The following is a 26538-nucleotide window of genomic DNA, read 5'->3' as shown; positions in this document are numbered from 1 at the left end:
TCAGTTTTTTAGGGAGATTGTGGCATAACAACAAAATATCTGTTATACTCGTAATCACTTTTCCTCAAATTCGACATGACCATTATTAAGTATTCCCCGTATTATATTATGAGACATAAAGGGAGGGAATGACATGTTTAGACTAATTTTTAAATAGAGATTTTGCCCTAGCCAGTGTAACAGGGATTGCTAAAGTTTTCTCACACTACCTGTTCCTTCTTTTTTTTCAGTAAAAAGATTCCTGACATTTTTGCTGGATGCTCGATCCCCACAATAAAGTCTACATTTTCCACCTTGTTTTGCAGCTTGGTGTGACCACATGGCTAAGTTCTAATCAACAGCATATAATCAAAACTCTGTATGACTTCTGGAAAGTGACCTTAAAGGGAAAGAGAATGTCTCTCCTGTTCCTTCTTCCTGTAGGCAGGAGCTCAAGCTGTTTTGTTTTGTTTTTCAATTGTGGAATATGCTCAGAACATCCCAAAGTAGAAAGAGTTATATAATAAGGCCCAATGTTCCAGTCACTCATTGCAACAATTAGCAACTCATGGCTGATGTGGTTTTACCCATACTGTCACCACTACCCTCTCTTTCCCACGCCCATTATATGGAAGCAAATCACAAACATTGCATCATTTTATCCATAAATATTTCCATATATATCTGGAAAGATGAGAGTTCTTTTGAAAACACAAGCCATTATGACATCTTAAAAAATTAATCATAATTCTTTAATGTTATCAGATATCCTGTCAGTGCTCAGATTACCCTGATTGTCTCATAGAGTATCTTTTAAAAAGCAATTCATGCAAAGTTCATACACTGCAATTGTTTGCTATGTTTCTTTCTTTTTTTTTTTTTTTTTTGAGACAGAGTCTCACCCTGTCACCCAGGCTGGAGTGCAATAGCACAGTCTTGGTTCACTGCAACCTCTGCCTCCCAGGTTCAAGCAGTTCTCCTGCCCCAGCCTCCTAAGTAGCTGGGATTACAGGTGCATGCCACCATGCCTGGCTAATTTTTTTTATCTTTAGTAGAGATGGGGTCTCACCATGTTGGCCAGGCTGGTCTCAAACTCCCGACCTCGTGATCTGCCTGCCTCGGCCTCCCAAAGTGCTGGGATTACAGGCATGAGGCACCATGCCCAGCCTGCTATGTTTCTTAAATCTCTTTTAATCTATAGATTATCCCTTCCCCCTCTACTGATGATTGGCTGATTAATTGTAATTTATTTGTGGAAAGAAACAGTTTATTTGTCTCAAGTCAAAACTGCAGTCTGATTTTGCTGATTGTATCTCCGCGATGCCATATAATATGTTGTTTTGTCTCTCTAGTCCTCTAAAATCAGGAGTTAGATCTAAAGGCTTCATCAGAGTTGGGTTTGATTTTTTTTCTGGCAAGAATACTATATGGATGGTGGTGTTCTGCCAGAGACACATCTTCGGCAGGAGTTAGTACTGCAGTGTTGAGGTAGAATTTCCTTCCTCAAGGAAACATCAGTTTTTCTCTAGGGACTTTCAACTAATTAGATAAAGCCCACTCAGATTATTGAGGAAAATCTCCTTTACTTAAAGTCGACTGACGGTAGATGGTAACTACATCTACAAAATACTGTTCCAGCAACACCTAGATTAGTGTTTAATTAGATAACTAGGTACTATGTAGCCTAATCAAGCTGAAACAAAACATTAACCCTCATAATTGCCAAGCTCCACTTATTAAGGTTTGCAAAATGGTAATATTTTATAATAATACTCTAATTCCTTCATTTATTAGTTGAGATACTGTGAGAAACTTTCCTATCATCATTTATTTGAATAAACGCTTGGTTATTTCCTGATATGTATTGGGTTTCAAATTAAGTTGATTCTTTAGTATCCTCCAAAGATGAGTAAAGTTTTCATTTGTTTTTGTTGTTGTTTTGTTTTTAAGTGCTGTACAGCAGTTCCCCCTCATCTTCAGTTTCTGGTTTTAGTTATCTATCATCAACTGAGGTCAGAAAATATTACATACAATAAAATATTTTGAGAGAAAGAGAAAGGGCACATTCACATAACTTTTATTATAGTACATTGTTATAATTGCTCTATTTTATTATTAGCTATTGTGATTAATCTCTTACTGTGCCTAATTTATAAATTATCATAGGTATGTATATATAGGAAAAAACATAGTATATATAGGGTTCAGTACTATCCACAGTTTCAGCCACACACTGGAAGTCTTGAGCTGTATTCCCCAGGGATAAGGGGGGATTACTGTATATTTACACATTTATGTATTCTACATGCTTAACATATTTTAATCCATTAAAGTTAATATTCTTATTAATGTTTATAGTCGTATCTTTGGTCAGTTGGCGCCTCATTAAATTGGTGACTGCCATGATTGCAGTTGTCTTTGATAGATTCCTAGACTTCCGAAATGACAAGTTATTACACGTTCATTTTGTATATTTCCTACCACAGACCTGGAATCAGCTACTTTTTCCAGGGGCCCTAGTTTTTTTTTTTTCAGGAATGAGATCACAGCCTGGTTATTAGGGGTTTTTAATGCTCTTGGTTTGGTGATTGTTTCTGGGCCCCTGCTGTCCAGTGGACAGTGCTAGGAAACATTTTTTCATGGTTATTTTAAATAAAAGCCAGTATAATGATACTTCCAATTCATGTTTAGGACTTTGGGAGTTTTCACTTAATCTTATTGATCTTAAATCTTTATGTTTTTCTCCAACACTGGAAACTTTGGTTGCCATCAGCACCATATAAACATTCACTTACTGAAAAGCCATCTCGAACCATAAGGTAGATCCTGTATGTTCAGGGAGGTAGAGCAGTAAGATAGAAGTAGTCTGGCTCCCTGACATCCTGGCACCAGCCCTGAGAGGTCTGGCCAGGCTTTTATATGGGAGAAAATATTCTTGTGTAAGCCATTCATATTCCAACCATCATTTCCCATGTCATGATGACACCTCAAATGAGTGGATAGAAACTTTGAGCAATCTATCCCAAGATAGAAGGGCTTCATAGACTGCTCCATCTCAGAGTTCTGTGAGGGACCATGAGCAGGTCCATTCACTCACTGTAAAGCCCAGAAGGCTGCCTGCCAGGTACACAGTCATCCTAAATGAGCCAGAGGTGGCCGAAGGTTTTCACTCTTCTGTCTCTTTCTTTATCAATTTCTTTTCTGTTCTCCAGATGAATGGAGATACAAGAAAAGGTAAGAATCATTTTTTAAAAGTTAAGATACCTTCATTAGTGTTTTGAAATTCAAATTTTAGACTGTGGGAATGTGACTGGATGTGAGGAGATCAGTTAAATCCTAATACAACAACCCAGGCATGAAATGACAGTAGCTTGGAGTAGGGTGGAGATGGAGAGAAGTAGACAGATTAAGAGATATGTAAGAGATAAAATGAACCTACATTTAGGAGGAAAGAGAGGTGTCCATGTTGGCATCCAGGTTTCTATCTTTTGTTACTGGAGCATGATAATGTCAGGTACTGTTAGGGAATCTGGAAGGAAACATATTTCAGTTGGAAAACGTGGCTAGTTTGGGGGCATTCTGAATTTGAGATGCCCTTGAGACATCCAGGTAAAGCTCTCTAATAAGCAGTTCTTTTTGTATGCTGATTGCTCAGAAGAGATGCCTGAAGATACAGATTTAGGATTCTTTGAAGAATGGCATGGGAGAGATCACCATGCTAGCCATATTTAACTGCTTACATTCCTTGAACAGAGAAGTTCTTTTGATACTTCTGTGTCATTGCCCAGCAACGACTCTATAAAGAGGTCTGATCAGTCCTCCAACCTGGACTTAGCTTAGGGGGGTCATCTCCTTAAAGCCTTTCCTGAGAATTAACAACTCCCTTCTTTGTGTTCCACTGTATCCTTTATGTGCCTTTAAACCAGAGATTTGCTTTTAACCCAACTCTAAGATGTTTCTTCCTATTCAAAGCCTTCTGATGGATTTTTGATGCACTTAGAATAAAATCCAAACTCTGTTATGACTTATAAAGCCCTAAAATACTTGATATCTGCTATCTTTCAAACCTTGTCTTATTCTCCTCTCCCCTTTGCTAGCTTCATATGTAATTTAAAAATTTCTGAAAGCCACATTAAAAACGCAAAAAGAGACAGGTGAAATTAATGTAAATAACCTTATTTAATCCAACGTATCCAAACTAGTATCATTTCAACATAAAATCAATACAGCATATAAATTATTAATGAGATATTTTAGATTCTTTTTTTTTCCACAAGAAGTGTTTGCAATCTGATGTATATTTTACACTTATAGCACATCACAATTCTGACTAGCATGTTTTAAGTGCTCAGTAGCCACCTATGAGTAGGGTCTACCATATTGGATACCATAGCTGTGATACACAGAGCTTGTCTACCTATAGAACATGCCAGCCTCATTCTGGTTTTATAGGCTTTGCACTCACTGTTCTCTTTGTGAAGAGAGCTCTTCACTTTTAGATATTCCTCCAGATATCTGTGGCTACTCTGGTCCATTGAGATCTCAGCTCAGGATCACCTTATTGCCAGGTGTGGTGGCTCACGCCTGTAATCCCAGCACTTTGGGAGGTTGAGTCAGGTGGATCACTTGAGGTCTGGAGTTTGAGACCAGCCTGGTCAACATGGCAAAACACTGTCTCTACTAAAAATACAAAAATTAGCTGGGTGTGCTGGTGGACACCTGTAATCCCAGCTACTGGGGAGACTGAGGCAGGAGAATCACCTGAACCCGGGAGGCGGAGGTTGCAGTGAGCCAAGATCGCACCACTGCACTCCAGCCTGGGTGACAAGAGCAAAACTCCTTCTCAAAAAAAAAAAAAAAAAAAAAGATCACTTTGTCAATGAGACCTTCCTTAGCCACCGAGTCTGAAGAGCTTCCTGCCCCTCAGCACATTGCCAAGTCAACCCTCATTATTCACAGGTTCTGCCCTTACAGATTCATCTGCTCACTAAAATGTATTTGTAACCCCAAAGTCAATACTTGTGGTGCTTTCCTGGTCTCCTACAGACATGTGCAGAGCAGTGAAAAATTCACCAGATGTATACTTTCCCAGCTGAAGTCGAACAAGGCAGTGCTCGTTTTAGCTCCCATACTGCAAACAAGTGTCTTTTTCACTGTTTAGTACCAGGTTTTTTGCATTTCTGTCCTTTTTCTGCTGATTTTTCTATTTAAGAAGACCCCCGAGTATAGTTACACTGAAGTGCTGTGCAGCGTTCCTAAGCACAAGAAGGCTGTGATGTATCTTGGGGAAAAAATACGTGTGTGAGATTAACTTCTTTGACCATGAGTTCCATGTTAATGAATCAATAATGTATACATTAAATAAGGTGTCTTTAAACAGAAACACAAATATAACAAAGTTATGTATGGACTGGTTGATGAAAATGTTGGGACCAGAGGCTCATAGGAACCTACCCTTATAATTCCCCCAGGAACAATGGTTCAGTATGTGCTAATTCAGTGTTCACACTGACTTTATAGAACTTAACCATCACCAATATAGAACTCTACTTGTATTGTACTTTATCTGAAATAAACTTGGTTCATTCATTTACTTACCTATTGTCTGACTCCCCCAATTAAGCTTCAGGAGAGCAGGGACCTCATCACCTTGGGTTCACTATTACATCTTCCATGCCTGACATGACAGATGTTCAATACATTTTGCTAAGTGAGTGAACGAATGGGTGGATGAATAATAAATATGTGAGCCAATATTTAACGTTTCCTTTGAGTTCTAAGCTAGGTGATAAAAGGAAATCTTAATTTAAAAATATTTGAAATATTTTATTATTATTTTTTGAGATGAAGTCTCTCTCTGTCACCCAGGCTGGAGTGCAGTTGTGTGATCTCGGCTCACTGCAACCTCTACCTCTCAGGTTCAAGCAATTCTCATGCCTCAGCCTCTGAGTAGCTGGAATTACAGGTGTGCACCACCACCCATGGCTCAATTTTTGTATTTTTGGTACAGATGAGGTTTTGCCATGTTGACCAGACCGGTCTTGAACTCCTGGCCTCAACTGATCCACCCACCTGAGCCTCCCAAATTGTTGAGATTACAGGTATGAGCCACCATGCCCAGCTGAAATATTTTTAAAATGTTCACACTCATATTTGGGGGTGCCTTAAAAATACAGTAATTTTTTCACAGCTGTTAGTGTTAAACAAGTTTATCTCAACACTAATTCTCTTTACTGGTAATTTGAGAAAGCATTTTTTCAGTGAGTTTTTAATTGCTTGCCCTAGAACATAAGTACTTTGTTCTTTTTATTATCTCTTCATACGTGTGTGTATGTTTTAAATGGCCTTTTTATTAGTTCTGTAAAGTATCTTTAATTTTTCTCTTTCCACTAGAATTAGGTAGAGACCATGTTTACAGGAAACATCACATCAAAAATATTTGGTTTTTCATGATTTCAGCATATTCCTTAAGTTATATATTCTTGCAGATGTGGTTCTTTTATTTTGATTTTTTCATTTTTTTTTTTTTTTTTTTTTTGAGCCAGGATCTTACTCTGTTGCCCAAGCTAGAATGCAGTGGCATGATCATGGCTCACTGCAGCCTAGAACTCCTGGGCTCAAGCAGTCCTACCACCTCATCCTCCTCAGTAGCTGGGACTACAGATGTATGCCACTATGCTTGGCTGTTTTAAAATTTTTTGTAGATTAGGGGGTCTCACTATGTTGCCTGGGTTGGTCTTAAACTTCTGGCCTCAAGCCATCCTCGTGCCTCAGCCTCTCAAAGTGCTGGGATTACATGTGTGAGCCATTATGCCCAGCCAGTTGTTACTTAAAATAATTTTTTTTATTTTGGAAAATTTCAAATACAAAAGCATAAATATAACAACAGTATAATGAATGTGTATTTATCATGTGAACTTTTATTAAAAAGCCAGTTTTAGGAAAGCTTTATCTTGGCCTGATAGAATAAAATGCCACTAAGAGCGCTGTTCTTTGGTGTAACCTTGGTCTGGAATGTTCAGAAATGCAGATGTCCACTGGAGGGTGTGAGGCATTTATTGTTAGTCCCTGATGGCCTCTTCTGTCCTAGAAGAGGGGCTTTGAAGAGGGAGAAGAGGCTGACTTAAAGCTCAAAGAAAGTTGTCTGGTCATCTTCACCTTTACAAATAAAATGAGAAAGAAACTGTTAGAATAGAGTCTGGATCATGATTCTGAGTTCTTTAAGACTGGAAATTATAATTTACTCCATAGTTTAGTTAGTTTTGTTGTCATTTTCATTATTGTTGTTGCGCTCATAATTGTCTTACTTGTTTTCTCAAGTCTTTAGCAACAAATTCTGTGAAATCAAAAGAGCTTGTCTTCAAGTACATCAAAGAAAGAAGGAGCCACCTTCTTTCTTTGTTGCTTGGAAAGAGGATCAACCCCAAGAATAGAGAGGGTGGTGGCAGCATTAGAGAACAAGCCTGGAGCTTTGCTGCAGGGAAGGAAGCGTGGGCTGGGCCTAGAGGACCTGGCAGGACAGGTTGGAGCTGCCAAAACGAGCCTTTGGAACCAGGGCTGAGCTGGATTCTCCCCTTCCCTTTGCTGCCGCTTACTACATTTCCTAATGCTCTTCACCTGTGCTCTGTAGCACCTTACTGTCTGATCTCCATCCTCACTTTTAACTCCCAACACTGCCATTTCAAGCAGTGTAAAAAGCATGTCCAAGATCTCATCACAAAATCTAAAGACTTTCCCTCCTTTATTTTTAGCTAATTTCTCACTTTGTAATAAATAACTTTCCAGAATCTGAGGCAGTGGCCCCTCAGGAGTAGCTTCTTGGAGAGGGCTTGCCTCTCCCTACTCCCCCATTACTGAGGCTACCTCTGTGTCTCCCCCTCCTCTCTTCCCTCCCCTTCTCCCTCTTTCTTTTCTCCCCTTTGCCCTCACCGTTTGCCCTCTCTCCCCACGTTCTGGGCCACATTCTTGTTTTTCCCCTTGCCTCCCTGCTGGTGTGCAGCACACACACTGCTGCTGTGTTAAACTACATTCTGGAACCCTGCTGTCTCTCACCTGAGAAAGGCTTGCTTTTTATGTGCTTGTATTAGTCAGGGTTCTCTAGAGGGACAGAACTAATAGGATAGATGTATATATGAAGGGGAGTTTATGAAGGAGTATTGACTCACGCGATCACAAGGGAAAGTCTCGCAAAAAGCTGCCTGCCAGCTGAGGAGCAAGGAAGCCAGTCTGATTCCCAAAACCTTAAAAGTAGGGAAACTGACAGTACCGAGAGCCCCTGACAAATCACTGGGTGTAAGTCCACGAGTCCAAAATCTGAAGAACTTGGAGTCTAATGTTCGAGGGCAGGAAGCATCCAGCATGGGAGAAAGATGAAGTCCAGAAGACTCAACAGGTCAAGTCCTTCCGCGTTTGCCTGCTTTATTCCAGCTACGTTGGCAGCTGATTAGATCGTGCCCACCCAGATTCAGGGTGGATCTGCCTCTCTCAGTCCACTGACTTAAATGTTTATCTCCTTTGACGACACCCTCACAGACATACCCAGGAAAAATACTTTGCATCCTTCAATCCAATGAAGTTGACACTGAATATTAACCATCGCAATGCTCTTCCTCTGCTGGGAGCCATATCCTCCTCCTTCTGCTCTCCCATGTCCTTGCTTTGTCAGCTTCCTCCAGAAAGGCTTCCCTAATGCCCAAGATTGGGGTGGGAATCCCTCCTGTGTGCTCCCATGGCACCCTTATTTTTTGCCCCCCATCATAGAATTTACTAAAACTGTATTATCCATTTTCTTATCTGTGTTTCTTTTACTAGATTCTAAGCTCCTCAAGGGCAGGAACTGTTTTGCTTAGCATGTTTCTCTAAGGCTTTGTGTAATTCTTGGCATAAAATCGACACTCAGTAAATAATTTATTTTGTATGAATGAATAAGCATAGCTGAATCTGGCTATCTCTAATTCTTTGTTGTGATCACTGAAAAAAAATGGATGCAAAATGCCCAGCAAGGATCCTGGAAAAATAGGCATTTTACAAATGGTAGCTGTCATGGTGATGTCACTCCTCACCATTCCCATGGGACTCCTCAGAGTTGCTCATGGTTGTACTCTTTGGATGTAGTCATGCCTTGCATGTAATAGATAATGTATATGACTGAATTGAATATGTGTTTAATATATTAAGTAAGCAGAGTACATGATTGATTTTCCTTCTGTGTACATGTTTAGTATAAAAGTGATGATTATCTAGAGAACACGTTTATTTTCCATGGAGGATAAAATTTGTCTTTTTTTTGGGCACAAATGCATTTTATAATGATAATGTTTTTGAGAGAATCCAAGTATTCCATTGTCTTATAGGTGATAACTTGCTATTGGACTTTACTTTTTAAAATATTACCCAATGTCTGTAACCTAGAATTTGAAAGAATTCATTAAAATGTTCAAAGTTTGAAAGAGAAACATTATGACACATCTGTTTGCCTTGTCTCGGACGTGCCTTGTTTTTTTTGTGTTTTGTGTCTCCTGTCTCTGCAGCAGCCTCTCCCTCTCGTCAGCACTCTTGAAAGAAGAAAAAACGTCAGTGCTATCTCCTGAAATCAAATGTGAGACTTCTAAAGTCACCAGAAGTTCCTTTGGCAGTTGTTTTATTTTTGAGAGTAGTTGGAAGAAAGCAGTTTTAGAAACACAAAAGATTAAGAAAGGTAAGTTTATTATTATCATTTTCCTTAAGAAAACAGAAATAGTGCCTTGAATTTACATGTATTTTTTCATCAGGCAAGAGACATTTTCTGTGACATTTATATAAGAATTATATCTTAAGTTGATGAAAAAGAAAAATGGAAGCAAACTAAAATTAATTTAGTTAATGTAATTCTGTGACTCATGATGGAAACAAATTTTAAAGAGCTACATTTCTTTTTTTTTAAACTCAAATTTGTCTGAAAGAACTGCATTTCTTAATATCCATTGCAGTAGTCTCTGTTGAATCACACTCCATTTTATAAATGGCATTTTCTTTTAAATAACTCAAGGAGATTTGTATATTTTAAGACATCCAAATCTTTACCAGTGCTTTTATGTATTAATAATTCTAACCAAAGCCAGGCGCAGTGGCTTAGCCTGTAATTTGAGCACTTTGGGAGGCCAAGGCAGGTGGATCGCTTGAGCCCAGTAGTTAGAGATCAGCCTGGGCAACATGTTGATACCCCAGCTCTACAAAAAACACAAAAATTAGCTGAGCGTGTTGGTGTGTGCCTGTGATCCCAGCTACTTGGGAGGCTGAGGGTAGGAGGATCACCTGAGCCTGGAGAGGGTGAGGCTGCAGTGAGCCATGACCATGCCACTGTACGTCAGTCTGGGCAACAAAGTGATACCCTGTCTCAAAAAAAAAAAAAAAAAAAAATTCTAACCAAAACTTTATTTTTGAGTGAGTTATGTGGAGAGTATCTTACATCCCATAGTTGCTCAATGAAGACTAGTTCGAGAACTTTTGACATGTAGATGAGTACATTAATAGTTATTCCCCCTTACTTTCAAGTTAATTATATTTCTTGTTTATTCTGAATTCTACTTCCATCTTTATTAATGGAGAAATAATTCTTTTTTTTTTGAGATGGAGTCTAGCTTTGTCACCAGGCTGGAGTGCAGTGGTGTGATGTTGGCTCACGGCAGCCTCCACCTCCTGAGTTCAAGTGATTCTCCTGCCTCAGCCTCCTGAGTAGCTGGGATTACAGGCACGCGCTGCCATGCCCAGCACATTTTTGTATTTTTAGTAGAGATGGGGTTTGTTTCACCATGTTGGCCAGGATGGTCTCGATCTCCTGACCTTGTGATCTGCCCACCTCGGACTCCCAAAGTGCTGGGATTACAGGCGTAAGCCACCACGCCCAGCCAATAATTCTTGAAAATAGTAAAATGCAAACTACTCAATGATTTATCCCTCTTTGGCTTTCAATGTGTTGCTATACTTTTTCTTCAACTTTCTTACCAGGTTCCCATTAAAGGTACTCAGACAACAGTTTATCCACCCTTCTACCCCCCAAATCTAATTGATGAAAAGAGAGTCTATATGCTTTTTGACCAAGAGAAACTATTTTTTCCAAAAGAGGAAAAAATCAAAAGTTACAAAGTAACATTTTGAACATCCAATATAATAATTTTAGTCCCATTAAATACCATTTTTGTTGCTGTGCTACACTTGCTTTGTAGAGAATACTTTTAAAAAAATTCTTTATGTTTAGTTCAAAGAATACTCAAAACTTTAACCTCTTAATCTCCTTTTTCTTTTCATTTAATGCCTTGAAAATTTTTAAAAATAATTTGACCGTCTCTCTGTGCATGGATATGTGAGGTTAGTTGAAGAAACAATCTTGATTCTTCAAGGTTATAGTTTACAGACTTGGTATGGAATTTTGTGGACAGAAAATTAAAATCAGTGCCTCAAGTAGAATTCTTTGACTTTCATTGCTAGCTAAGACAATCATGTGTTTACACCTCTTATTTACATAAAAGCAGGAAAATGGAAAGACTCTAAGTGCTAGATACTATCAGACTCTTGAAAGTGCCTTTTATTTCAGTGTGAAGGTATCTAATATTCTGGGAATTCTAACTATATGAAATAATGAAAGCAGAGGATAGTGACGACTGTGGAAGATCTGTGAAGCTCTTCTTTTTCCTTATTCCACTGTTAATCATCCCCTTAATCTACTCCTTCCTGCAGTCCCTATAGTCAGGATGTAGAAGGAAAGCCATTCTCTTGGGAAAGATGCTAGATAAATTACAGTTGCTTAATTTTCTTTACTTAATAACTGATTTTATGTATTTTATTATGTGTTTTAGTATGTAGTAAAACAAGTAGTATGCATTTAATCAAGATGATTCTTACATATTTTTAACCAGAATATACCACAGCATTTGGTCTAGGAGAGCTCAAAGAATGTATCAAAATGCCATATTTACCAGGACCGCAAAGTTGCCAAAAAAGCATAAGTTCAACTCCACTAGAGGTTCCTAAAAGACTGCCACATGCTGATGCCGAGGTGTCTGCAGTCAGGTAGATCATTGCTATTTAATTCTCATTTGTTGAATGTGTATTTGTAGTAATACTGCTGAATGTAGAGGTTTTTCTGGCCAGTGAATTGCATTCATTTTTGCCTGTTGTTTTTTTTTACATAAAGGATTTAATTTTTAAAATCTCAGCCATTTTATTCAGTTTGACAACTCGGCACTTTTCTCTGTTTTCGAATGATGTTACCAGAAAAGACTTAAGGGCTTTTTTTTTTCTTTTTAGACAGAGTCTCGCTGTTTCGCCAGGCTGGAGTGCAGTGGTGTGATCTCGGCTCACTGCAACCTCCGCCTCCCAGATTCCAGCGATTCTCCTGCCTCAGCCTCCTGAGTAGCTGGGATTACAGGCGCCCGCCACCACGCCCAGCTAATTTTTGTATTTTTAGTAGAGACGGAGTTTCACCAAGTTGGCCAGGATGGTCTCGATCTCGACCTCGTGATCCGCCCGCGTCAGCCTCCCAAAGTGCTGGGATTACAGGTGTGAGCCATTGCACCCGGCCCCGATTTAAGGGCATTTTAAAAAAAACCTTGATTGCCCTAGCCTAGATCATGCCCATGAGAGCACTGGAATTTTTAGCATTAGAAAAAAAAAATAACTCTCTGCAATATTAAAAAGTTTCTGTACCCTGTATATAGAACCTTGTTCTTCATTTCTGGTCTGACTGAAGTAATGTGAAGGAAGATTCTGAATGAGATGTTGGCATAATTAACATCCTGCACTGACTATCAGAAATGAATTTTTCAGCCAGAATAGTCTCCCTGACTTTGAATACTGACATTTGAAAACATTATTACAAATACTTTTCCTGCTGGAAATCAGACTGACTGACATACCATTAAAAGAAAACTCTCCAAAGGGATCTCTAAGTTAGTAAGATAGTCTCACATTCTACTCAGCTTCTGCTTTGGTTTATTTATTTGTTCTTCAGATATTTGTTGAATGTCTAGTTCTTTTTTCTTTTTTTTTTGAGACGGAGTCTAGCTCTGTCGTCCAGGTTAGAGTGCAGTGGCGCGATCTTGGCTCGCTGCAAGCTCTGCCTGCCGGGTTCAAGCAATTCTCCTGCCTCAGCCTCCCGAGTAGCTGGGACTACAGGCACCCACCACCACACCCGGCTAACTTTTTGTATTTTTTTAGTAGAGACGGGGTTTCACTGTGTTAGCCAGGATGGTGTCGATCTCCTGACCTCATGATCCACCCGCCTGGGCCTCCCAAAGTGCTGGGATTACAGGCGTGAGCCACCGCGCCGGGCCGAATGTCTAGTTCTTATTCACTCTGGTAGTATTTAAAAAAGTGAAGCACTTATAGTAGTCTGAGTTGCACCTCTCTTTAGGGGAAGATTTATATTTTTATATTATCTTCCTATTATAATGAACTTTAAAGTCATCCAGTTATGCCTAGCACACAAGATTGAAGTTTCAAAATATGTTTCTTGAGTTTTCCAGCTAATACTATTGTTCTTTTTAAGTACTCTTGAAATAAATTCTGGTAATATAAATAGAGAGCTGGAACAGGTTAAAATGAAAAGTTGATAATTTTTATTTAAATTATGAAACTAAGAATAAGAACTTTGCAGAAAAAAAGAAAAATAATTATTTGATAATCTACCCATCATAACATATCCATTTTTATTGTTTGGATATTCCCTTCTTTCAAAAGAAAGAAAAAATTCTTTTTCATGGATTTCATTTTCGTTGTGATTTTAGTGTACTTAAAATTTTTATCCTGCCTTTTAAAAAACTTTATATATATGCATTTTGTCATGCCAACTATATGTTCTTTTAACAGTCTTACCAACCACATTATATTTCACTGACGGATCCACAGTTTACTTCATCACTTCCTATTGTTGGATTTTTAAAATGCTTTGATTTTTTTGGTTTTGTAAGTAACATCACAATAAACAATATCATACATATAGCTTTTCTCATCATTTTTAATATTATCTGAAGAAACATTTTCAAGCTATAAACATATAAAACACAAAATTGTTCTTTCTGAAGTAAGGTTAGAATAAAATAAGGCAGAATTAGAAATGGAAGAGAGAGAGAGTTGCTACCAGATGGTAACTGAAGTCAAAGTGGAAAATGGCGGGGTGCAGAAAAAAGAGGGACCATTTGAAACATGACTATAAAGCTACTAAGGACAGTCAGTTACATTGTAACCAAGACACTTGTGTCCCTGACTGTCGACTTATGTCATTTTCATCAAGGGTCACAGTGCCCTTTGGGGAGGAGGTAGGAGTGTGTAGGGCTGCCTGTGCCAATGGACTTTGTATCAGTATGGAGCTGTCTTGTTACCCTTCCTCAAAGGGTAACGTGATGATCTCAAAGATACTGGAAGCCTGGAAAATACCCATGAATTAGCCCTTTCTGACTCTTAATTTGGAGTCTTTATTTTGCTTCTCATTGTTTCCACCCTATTCAGGTTTTTGTTTGTTTGTTTCTGTTTTTCATTTGTGATTTCACTGTGAAATTATTTCTAAACATTTTACATTGATTTGAGTGTGAATTCACTTAGGTCAATGAAGGATAATTGAATATATTTTATTCATGTTATGACAAGTGTTCTTCATATATAAAGTGGAATAGTAATGGCTAAGTGACATAATGTATATGAAGTGCTTGGCAAACATAAATGTTAGTTCTTTTCCCTGCCTTTAATTCAAGTGTCTTCATTTTAGCTGTTGTAGTGAGAACATGTCAAATTGCCTGCAAGTATTTTATTCTCCTGTGCACATGGCACAGCGGCCTGTGAAGGAGTGGTTTTGGAAAAGCAGAGAAGTACTCATTTTTGTTCATTTTATGTACAACCCCTTACTCTCTTTTTTCCCTCCTTGTGTGAATATTTGATTGAAAGTGTAATATTTTTTCAAATTTCCTTATTGGTAAGCAAAATATTTTAGTGAATCTCAAAGCACACTCTAGTAATATAAATAATAATAGTAATCCTAGAGGTGGAGTACTTAAAAGTTGCTGCTGACTTTTAAAGTGTAAAATAGTTTCAAGAGGCTGGGCGCAGGGGCTCATGCTTGGAAACCCATTTTGGGAGGCTGAGGCAGGAGGATTGCTTGAGGCCAGCATTTTGAGGCCAGCTTGGGTAACATAGTGAGACCCTGTCTTTACAAACTTTTTTTTTTTTATTTAGCCTTGTGTGGTGACATGCACCTACCATCCCAGCTACTCAAGAAGCTGATGCAGGAAAATTGCTTGAGCCTAGGATTTCAAAGTTACAGTGAGCTATATGATTGTGCCACTCCAGCCTGGGAGAGAGTGAGACCTTGTCTCAAAAAAATATATTGTTACACGAAATTTGGGATTTTTATAATGGATTATCTCACCCACGGCAGATTCAATCATGATATATTTCCCCTAATAATCTACTTATTATCTAGATGTATTTCAGTGGGAACAAAATTATGACAAAATTCAGATTGAAGTGATTGATAGGTAAAAAGTGTACAAAAAAAGTGATAGTTGGTATTCAACATGTCCAAACGGCCTGTTTATCTTGATTCCCTCCCACTTAGCATTGCTTGAGTCATGACTAGTGAGAGGTATGATAAAGGTCTGTGGGAGAAGTTAGACCTGGCACTCAGCCACTGGTAAAATTTGCTAGCAAGATGTTGGGTTGGCTCATATCTGCTTCTGATGGAATTAGTTATAATGGAAAGACTTTCCTTTCCTTAACATTTATTTAATGTCCATGTGATGTTATTCAACAAGTGTTTCACTGTACCCTGAATTTCTGTGTAAGTAATTTTATGATAATATATAATATTCAGGCTAAAGAAGACTAAGGAGACATGCAGTGTGGCACCACTTTGGGAGAAATCAAAAGGTAAGCTGGCTCGTCCTTTTTTCTACCACCTCTCTTGGGTGTCATATACCTTATCTTTTTTTAAAAAAAAATTCCTTTCCTTTCATTGATTTAATTATCTTTGTTTTGTTACTACTTCTTTTAAGCTTTGTTTATTTTATAAACTAAGTGGACGTTGGGTTCATTATAAACATACTTTTATAATTTCAGGACTCAAGGGTAGGCCCTCATCATATCTCGCTTGGGCCATTTAGTGCCTGCAAACTGGTCTTCTTGTTTTGAATGTCTGATTTTTCAAATCCTTCAATGCCACAAAAAAAGCCTAAAACTTTGACTTCTAATCACATTAGTCTCTTCTTCAAAAACAATGACTCCCTCGTTACCCACAGACTGAGTATGAACTCTTTAGCTTGACATTGAACCCCTTACCATCTTCCCTCAGCTTTCCTTTCTAGCTTTATCTTCTAATTGCTATTTTTGTGAATCCTGTGTACTTATGATATCTAATACAGAAACTTATCTATATACCAACAGTTTTGGTCCCAAAAAATTACTTTTAAGTCAAGTTACTCCTAAGTTCATGGTGACTAAAAGGGTTTATGGTACTAAGGTGTATGTTATTTGCCATTTGTCCTTCAGTCTATCAAATGATTCATCCTTTCCTGTGTGCAACAATTATTTCATTAAAAGCTTAAGTTTTTTATTGAATCAGTACAAATAGCCTACCATCCAAGAAAAGACCAGGACCAGACAGATTCACAGCTGAATTCTACCAGATGTACAAAGAAGAGCTGGTACCATTCACACTGAAACTATCTAAAAATTTGAAGATGAGGGGTTCCTCTGTAACTCATTCTATGAGACAAGCATCATCCTGATACTGAAATATGCAGAGATACAACAAAAAAAGAAAACTGCAGGTCAATATCCCTGATGAACATTAATGTAAAAATCCTCAACAAAATACTGGCAAGCTGAATCCAGCAGCACACCAAAAAGCTAATCCACCACAATTAAGTAGGCTTTATCCCTGCAGTGCAAGGTTGTTTCAACATACCCAAATCAATAAGGTGATGTACCACATAAACAGAGCTAAAGACAAAAACCACATGATTATCTCAACAGATGCGGAAAAGTCTTTTGATAAAATTCAACACCCTTCCTATTAAAAACTCTCAATAAACTAGGTATTGAAGGACATACCATAAAATAATAAGAGCCCTCTATGACAAACCCACAGCCAACATCATACTGAATGGGCAAAAGCTTGAAAACCTGAAAACCAGCACAAGACACTCACCACTCTTATTCAACACACAACTGGAAGTTCTGACCAGAGCAATCAGGCAAGGGAGAGAAATAAAGTACATTCCAATAGGAAGAGAGAAAGTCAAACTATCCCTGTTTGTAGATGACATGATCCTATATCCAGAAAACCCCATAGTCTTGGCCCAAAAGCTCCTTAAGCTGATAAACAACTTCAGCAAAATTTCAAGATACAAAATCAATGTGCGAAAATTGATAGCATTCCTATACACCAACAACAGTCAAGCCAAGAGCCAAATCAGGAACACAATCCCATTTACAATTGGCACAAAAAGAATAATATACCTAGGAATAGAGCTAACCAGGGAGGTGAAAGATCTCTACAAGGAGAACTACAAAACACTCCTCAAATAAATCAGAGATGACACAAACAAGTGGAAAAACATTCCATGTTCATGGATAGGAAGACTCAATATAGTTAAAATAACTATACTACCCAAAGCAATTTATAGATTCAATGTGATTCCTGTTAAACTACCAATGACATTCTTCATAGAACTAGAAAAAACTATTTTAAAATTCATATGGAACCAAAAATAGCCAAAATAGCCAAAGCAATCCTAAGCAAAAAGAAGAAAGCTGGAGGTATCACACAACCCAACTTCAAACCATGGTACAGGGCTATGGTAACCAAAACAGCATGGTACTGTTACAAAAACAGACACATAGATAAATGGAACACAATAGAGAGATCAGAAATAAGGCCACACACCTACAACTATCTGATTTTCAACAAAGCTGACAAAAACAAGCAATGGGGAAAGCTCTCCCTATTCAATAAATGATGCTGGGCTAACTGGCTAGCCATATGCAGAAGATTAAAACTGGACCCCTTTCTTACACCATATACAAAAATCAACTCAAGATAGATTAAAGACTTAAATGTAAAACCCAAAACTATAAAAACATTGGACGACAACGTAGGCAATACCATTCTAGACATAGGAACAGGCAAAGATTTCATGATGAAGATGCCAAAAGCAATGCCACAAAAGCAAAAATTGACAAATGGGATCTAATTAAACTAAAGTGCTTCTGCACAGCAAAATAAACTATCAACAGAGTAAACAGACAACCTAGAGAATGGAAGAAAAATTTTGCAAACTATGTATCTGACAAAGGTCTAATATCCAGCATCTATAAGGAATTTAAACAATTTACAGGAAAAAAATAACCTCATTAAAAAGTGGACAAAGGACATGAACAGACACTTTTCAAAAGAAGACATACATGCAGCCAAACAAGCATATGAAAAAAAAAGCTCAACATCACTGATCATTAGAGAAATGCAAATCAAAACCTCAATGAGATACCATCTCACGTGAGTCAGAATGGCTACTATCAAAAAGTAAAAAAAATAACATGCTGGAGAGGTTAAAAAGAAAAAGGAACACTTATAGAAAAAGGAACACTTATACACTATTGGTGGGAATGTAAATTCGTTCAACTATTGTAGGAAACAGTGTGGTGATTCCTCAAAGACCTAAAAACAGAAATGCCATTTGACCCAGAGATCCCATTACTGGGTATGTACCCAAAGGACTATAAATCCTTCTGTCATAAACACACATGCATGTGTATGTTCACTGCAGCACTATTCACAATAGCAAAGACATGGAATCAACCTAAATGCCCATCAATGGTAGACTGGATAAGGAAAATGTGGTACAAATACACCATGGAATACTATGCAGCCATAAAAAAGAACAAGATCATGTCCTTTGCAGGAACATGGATGGAGCTGGAGGCCATTATCCTTAGCAAACTAACGCAGGAAGAGAAAACCAAATACCACATGTTCTCACTTATAAGTGGTAGCTAAGTGATGAGAACACATGGACACACAGACAGGAGCAACAGATACTGGGGCTTACCTGAGTGTGGAGGGTGGGAGGTGGGAGAGAATCAGGAAGAATAACTAGTGGGTACTAGGCTCATTACTCAGGTGAAGAAATAATCTATGCAACAAATCCCTGTGACACAAGTTTACCTATATAACAAACCTACACATGTACCCCTGAACTTAAAAGTTAAAAAGAAAGTTAAAGATTTTTAAAACCTTATTTTAAATTTTTATTATAATCATACTTGTCTTCCTCTAATACACTCATACTTCCATGACTTTGGCTTATGGAATAATGGAGTTAACTGAACACCTCCAAACAAACAACCAAAACTAACATTACTAAGTAATGCTTCTATTGACATTATAGGTAGCTGTCAGAATTGACTTGTTAGTAGCTCTGCAAGCTCAGTCTATGGAAGTTTATAAATTTAAATGTTCATGAACTTTTCCTTGGATGTTTTCTCTCTCTTAATTTCATATACTAAAACAACTTCTGTAATCAACAGACAGTGTAAAATAAAAATATAAATGTTAATTAGAACAAAAGACATTGCTGGCTGGGCGCGGTGGCTCACGCCTGTAATCCTAACGCTTTGGGAGGCCGGGGCGAGCAGATCATGAGGTCAGGAATTTGAGACCAGCCTGGCCAACATGGTGAAACCCTGTCTCTACTAAAAATACAAAAATTAGCCGGGCGTGATGGCGTGTGCCTGTAATCTCAGCTACTCAGGGAGCTGAGGCAGGAGAATAGCTTGAACCTGGGAGGCGGAGGTTGAAGTGAGCCGAGATTGTGCCACTGCACTCTAGCCTGGGCAACAGAGCGAGACTCTGTCTCAAACAAACAAACAAAAAACCCAAAAGACATTGCTTTGAATCTCTGCCCAAACGAACACTTGCCAGCCTCTTTTCTAACATTATGGCTTTTGTGTCTTATTCACTCACCTTCATATGCCTACAGTGCCTACACTAGTTTCTGCAACAAAGTAGTCTTCAGTAAATACTTATTATTACTTATTTTAATGTGAAGAATAACATTTACAGATTTTTTAATGTTAAGTCACTCTTGCATTCCTGAAATACACCCAATTTAGAAATGATTTATTATTTGTTTATATTCTGCCACATTTAATTTGCTAATATCTCATTTGGAATTTTTTACCAATGCTGGTAAATGGAGTGAGATTGCCATGAATTTTCTTTTTTGTTCTGTCCTTGTCTGGATTCAGTGTCCACATTATAATGGCCTTGTGGAATGAATTGGGGACTATTCCTTCTCTTTCTATTCTCTGAAGTATATGACCTGAAATTGGAATGATTTTTCTCTTGAAAGTTTGAGGAAATTTGTTTGTAAAATTCATTTGGGTTGTTTTCTTTGGGAGAATCTTTTAATATTGGCTCAATCATTTTAAATTTAGGGCTGTTAAGGTATTCTAATTTTTCAATCAGTTTTGGTAAGTTATATTTTCTAGAAACTTGCATTTTATCTAAGTTTTAAAAATTTATTAGCATAAAGTTTAGTCTTTGCTTTATCTGTAATTCTGTTCCTCTTTTCTCAATACTATATATTTGTGCCTTCTTTTATTTTCTTAAGTAATGTCACCAGAGGCTTTCCTTTTTTATTAGTTTTTTCAATGAAGAGCTTTTGTCTTTTTAAAAAATCCCTTTTATTGTAACTTGGTTTTCTACTTCATTGATTTCTCCCCTTTCCTATATTATCTTTTTCCTCCATGTTCTTTGGGTTTACTCTTTTCTTACTGTGTATCTAATACCTATGTTTTAAATTTTCAACCTTCTTTTCTAACATAGACATTTTAGGGTATAAACCTCTCTGTATAAAACTTTTGCTCCATTACACAACTTTTGTGATATTTATCATGTAGCAACAAATATTTGTATGTTTATTATGATTTGTTTTTTGACTGATAATTTAGAAAATGTGTTGTTACGGTTTGACTGTGTCCCCATCGAAATCTCATCTTGAATTTTAGTTCCCGTAGTTCCCATGTGTTGTGGGATGGACTCCGTGGGAGATAATTGAATCATGGGGGCGGTTCCCCAATACCATTCTCATGGTAGTGAGTAAGTCTCACGAGATCTGATGGTTTTATAAGAGGAAACCCCTTTTGCTTGGTTCTCATTCTGTCTTATCTGCCGCCATGTAAGACATGCCTTTTGCCTTCTGGTGTGATTGTGAGGCCTCCCAAGCCATGTGGAACTGTGAGTCCATTAAACCTCTTTTTCTTTTTTTTTTTTAAACTACAATAAGTACTATGATTTTATTTATTTATTTATTTTTTTTTTTTTTTATTATACTTTAGGTTTTAGGGTACATGTGCACAATGTGCAGGTTTGTTACATATGTATCCATGTGCCATGTTGATTTCCTGCACCCATTAACTCGTCATTTAGCATTAGGTATATCTCCTAATGCTGTCCCCCCCCCTCCCCCCACCCCACAACAGTCCCCGGAATGTGATGTTCCCCTTCCAATGTCCATGAGTTCTCATTGTTCAATTCCCACCTATGAGTGAGAACATGCGGTGTTTGGTTTTTTGTCCTTGCGATAGTTTACTGAGAATGATGTTTTCCAGTTTCATCCATGTCCCTACAAAGGACATGAACTCATCATTTTTTATGGCTGCATAGTATTCCATGGTGTATATGTGCCACATTTTCTTAATCCAGTCTATTGTTGTTGGACATTTGGGTTGGTTCCAACTCTTTGCTATTGTGAATAGTGCCGCAATAAACATACGTGTGCATGTGTCTTTATAGCAGCATGATTTATAGTCCTTTGGGTATATACCCAGTAATGGGATGGCTGGGTCAAATGGTATTTCTAGTTCTAGATCCCTGAGGAATCGCCACACTGACTTCCACAATGGTTGAACTAGTTTACAGTCCCACCAACAGTGTAAAAGTGTTCCTATTTCTCCACATCCTCTCCAGCACCTGTTGTTTCCTGCTTTTTTAATGATGGCCGTTCTAACTGGTGTGAGATGGTATCTCACTGTGGTTTTGATTTGCATTTCTCTGATGGCCAGTGATGATGAGCATTTCTTCATGTGTTTTTTGGTTGCATAAATGTCTTCTTTTGAGAAGTGTCTGTTCATGTCCTTTGCCCACTTTTTGATGGGGTTGTTTGTTTTTTTCTTGTAAATTTGTTTGAGTTCATCGTAGATTCTGGATATTAGCCCTTTGTCAGATGAGTAGGTTGCAAAAATTTTCTCCCATTCTGTAGGTTGCCTGTTCACTCTGATGGTAGTTTCTTTTGCTGTGCAGAAGCTCTTTAGTTTAATTAGATCCCATTTGTCAATTTTGGCTTTTGTTGCCATTGCTTTTGGTGTTTTAGACATGAAGTCCTTGCCCACGCCTATGGCCTGAATGGTATTGCCTAGGTTTTCTTGTAGGATTTTAATGGTTTTAGGTCTAACATTTAAGTCTTTAATCCATCTTGAATTAATTTTTGTATAAGGTGTAAGGAAGGGATCCAGTTTCAGCTTTCTACATATGGCTAGCCAGTTTTCCCAGCACCATTTATTAAATAGGGAATCCTTTCCCCATTTCTTGTTTTTGTCAGGTTTGTCAAAGATCAGATAGTTGTAGATATGCGGCATCATTTCTGAGGGCTCTGTTCTGTTCCATTGATCTATATCTCTGTTGTGGTACCAGTACCATGATGTTTTGGTTACTGTAGCCTTGTAGTATAGTTTGAAGTTAGGTAGCGTGATGCCTCCAGCTTTGTTCTTTTGGCTTAGGATTGACTTGGCAATGCGGGCTCTTTTTTGGTTCCATATGAACTTTAAAGTAGTTTTTTCCAATTCTGTGAAGAAAGTCATTGGTAGCTTGATGAGAATGGCATTGAATCTATAAATTACTTTGGGCAGTATGGCCATTTTCATGATATTGATTCTTCCAACCCATGAGCATGGAATGTTCTTCCATTTGTTTGTATCCTCTTTTATTTCATTGAGCAGTGGTTTGTAGTTCTCCTTGAAGAGGTCCTTCACATCCCTTGTAAGTTGGATTCCTAGGTATTTTATTCTCTTTGAAGCAATTGTGAATGGGAGTTCACTCATGATTTGGCTCTCTGTTTGTCTGTGATTGGTGTACAAGAATGCTTGTGATTTTTGTACATTGATTTTGTATCCTGAGACTTTGCTGAAGTTGCTAATCAGCTTAAGGAGATTTTGGGCTGAGACAATGGGATTTTCTAGATATACAATCATGTCATCTGCAAACAGGGACAGTTTGACTTCCTCTTTTCCTAATTGAATACCCTTTATTTCCTTCTCCTGCCTGATTGCTCTGGCCAGAACTTCCAGCACTATGTTGAATAGGAGCGGTGAAAGAGGGCATCCCTGTCTTGTGCCAGTTTTCAGAGGGAATGCTTCCAGTTTTTGCCCATTCAGTATGATATTGGCTGTGGGTTTGTCGTATATAGCTCTTATTATTTTGAGATACGTCCAATCAATACCTAATTTATTGAGAGTTTTTAGCATGAAGGGTTGTTGAATTTTGTCAAAAGCCTTTTCTGCATCTATTGAGATAATCATGTGGTTTGGTATACCTGAAAATGATGGGGAGAATGGAACCAAGTTGGAAAACACTCTGCAAGATATTATCCAGGAGAACTTCCCCAATCTAGCAAGGCAGGCCAACATTCAGATTCAGGAAATACAGAGAACGCCACAAAGATACTCCTCGAGAAGAGCAACTCCAAGACACATAATTGTCAGATTCACCAAAGTTGAAATGAAGGAAAAAATGTTAAGGGCAGCCAGAGAGAAAGGTCGGGTTACCCACAAAGGGAAGCCCATCAGACTAACAGCTGATCTCTCGGCAGAAACTCTACAAGCCAGAAGAGAGTGGGGGCCGATATTCAACATTCTTAAAGAAAAGAATTTTCAACCCAGAATTTCCTATCCAGCCAAACTAAGCTTCATAAGTGAAGGAGAAATAAAATACTTTACAGACAAGCAAACGCTGAGTGATTTTGTCACCACCAGGCCTGCCCTAAAAGAGCTCCTGAAGGAAGCACTAAACATGGAAAGGAACAACCAGTACCAGCCACTGCAAAAACATGCCAAATCGTAAAGACCATCGAGGCTAGGAAGAAACTGCATCAACTAATGAGCAAAATAATCAACTAACATCATAATGACAGGATCAGATTCACACATAACAATATTAACGTTAAATGTAAATGGGCTAAATGCTCCAATTAAAAGACACAGACTGGCAAACTGGATAAGGAGTCAGGACCCATCAGTGTGCTGTATTCAGGAAACCCATCTCACATGCAGAGACACACATAGACTCAAAATAATGGGATGGAGGAAGATCTATCAAGCAAATGGAAAACAAAAAAAGGCAGGGGTTGCAATCCTAGTCTCTGATAAAATAGACTTTAAACCAACAAAGATCAAAAGAGACAAAGAAGGCCATTACATAATGGTAAAGGGATCAATTCAACAAGAAGAGCTAACTATCCTAAATATATATGCACCCAACACAGGAGCACCCAGATTCATAAAGCAAGTCCTCAGTGACCTACAAAGGGACTTAAACTCCCACACAATAATAATGGGAGATTTTAACACCCCACTGTCAACATTAGACAGATCATCGAGACAGAAAGTTAACAAGGATATCCAGGAATTGAACTCAGCTCTAAACAAAGTGGACCTAGTAGACATCTACAGAACTCTCCACCCCAAATCAACAGAATATACATTTTTTTCAGCACCACACCACACCTATTCCAAAATTGACCACATAGTTGGAAGTAAAGCTCTCCTCAGCAAATGTAAAAGAACAGAGATTATAACAAACTGTCTCTCAGACCACAGTGCAATCAAACTAGAACTCAGGATTAAGAAACTCACTCAAAACCGCTCAACTACATGGAAACTGAACAACCTGCTCCTGAATGACTATTGGGTACATAATGAAATGAAGGCAGAAATAAAGATGTTCTTTGAAACCAACGAGAACAAAGACACAACATACCAGAATCTCTGGGACACATTCAAAGCAGTGTGTAGAGGGAAATTTATAGCACTAAATGCCCACAAGAGAAAGCAGGAAAGATCCAAAATTGACACCCTAACATCACAATTAAAAGAACTAGAAAAGCAAGAGCAAACACATTCAAAAGCTAGCAGAAGGCTAGAAATAACTAAAATCAGAGCAGAACTGAAGGAAATAGAGACACAAAAAACCCTTCAAAAAATTAATGAATCCAGGAGCTGGTTTTTTGAGAAGATCAACAAAATTGATAGACCGCTAGCAAGACTAATAAAGAAGAAAAGAGAGAAGAATCAAATAGATGCGATAAAAAATGAAAAAGGGGATATCACCACCGATCCCACAGAAATACAATCTACCATCAGAGAATACTACAAACACCTCTATGCAAATAAACTAGAAAATCTAGAAGAAATGGATAAATTCCTCGACAAATACACCCTCCCAAGACTAAATCAGGAAGAAGTCGAATCTCTGAATAGACCAATAACAGGTTCTGAAATTGTGGCAATAATCAATAGCTTACCAACCAAAAAGAGTCCAGGACCTGATGGATTCACAGCTGAATTCTACCAGAGGTACAAGGAGGAACTGGTACCATTCCTTCTGAAACTATTCCAATCGACAGAAAAAGAGGGAATCCTCCCTAACACATTTTATGAAGCCAGCATCGTCCTGATACCAAAGCCAGGCAGAGACACAACCAAAAAAGAGAATTTTAGACCAATATCCTTGATGAACATTGATGCAAAAATCCTCAATAAAATACTGGCAAACCGAATCCAGCAGCACATCAAAAAGCTTATCCACCATGATCAAGTGGGCTTCATCCCTGGGATGCAAGGCTGGTTCAACATACGCAAATCAATAAATGTAATCCAGCATATAAACAAAAACCTCTTTTTCTTTACAAATTACCCAGTTTCAGTTATGTCCTTATCAGCAGCATAAAAATGGACTAATACATGTGTACAAATTTCTAAATATTTCAGAATTTTAAATTTATCTTATTATTAACAACTTCCAACTTAATTGCATTTGTGCGTATGATACTGATTCTTTGAAGTTTTTTCAGGTTTGCCTAATGCCTGGAATCTAGTTATTTTGCTGCCAGAGGGTCTTTTAAAGTGTCAAGTCCATTGTACTGCTAAGAACAGAAGTCCTGATCATATTCTTAACTCTCAGCTGTTTCTCTCTGAACTTCTCACTCATATTACCCCTGCAAACAAAACAAAACAAACAGAAAAATAACAACTACATTGGATAATTGAAGATAGTGCTTTTTTTGACACTTGAAACTGAAGTTAAATAATAATATTTTAAAGCAATATAGGTCAGTATATTATTTTCAAAGCTGCATATATGTTTTTAAATAGAAATATTTCTACATGTTTATGTTTTTAGGGGTAATATGTAGTGATTGGAACTTTGATGAATCTAGGTTCAAATCCTAACTCTGATAATTATTAAGTATATGCACT

The 26538-nt window shown here is 37.9% G+C and overlaps 1 protein-coding gene across 1 annotated transcript in view; it reads left to right on the top strand.

The window, feature by feature from the left end:
* The window catches only part of C7H8orf89 (chromosome 7 C8orf89 homolog), a 45395-nt gene that overhangs the window by 15656 nt on the left and 3201 nt on the right, over positions 1 to 26538 (top strand). The window contains exons 3-5 of the mRNA XM_055284793.2: positions 9510 to 9676; positions 11874 to 12027; positions 15821 to 15876. Coding sequence (XP_055140768.1) covers positions 9510 to 9676; positions 11874 to 12027; positions 15821 to 15876 — 377 coding nt within the window. The remainder of the gene's footprint in view (positions 1 to 9509; positions 9677 to 11873; positions 12028 to 15820; positions 15877 to 26538) is intronic.

The sequence above is a fragment of the Symphalangus syndactylus genome, chromosome 7 (assembly GCF_028878055.3).
Source record: "Symphalangus syndactylus isolate Jambi chromosome 7, NHGRI_mSymSyn1-v2.1_pri, whole genome shotgun sequence".
Taxonomy (NCBI): Eukaryota; Metazoa; Chordata; class Mammalia; order Primates; family Hylobatidae; genus Symphalangus; species Symphalangus syndactylus.
The sequence above is the reverse complement of the archived record's forward strand: the minus strand, read 5'-3'. Positions and strand labels throughout refer to the sequence as shown.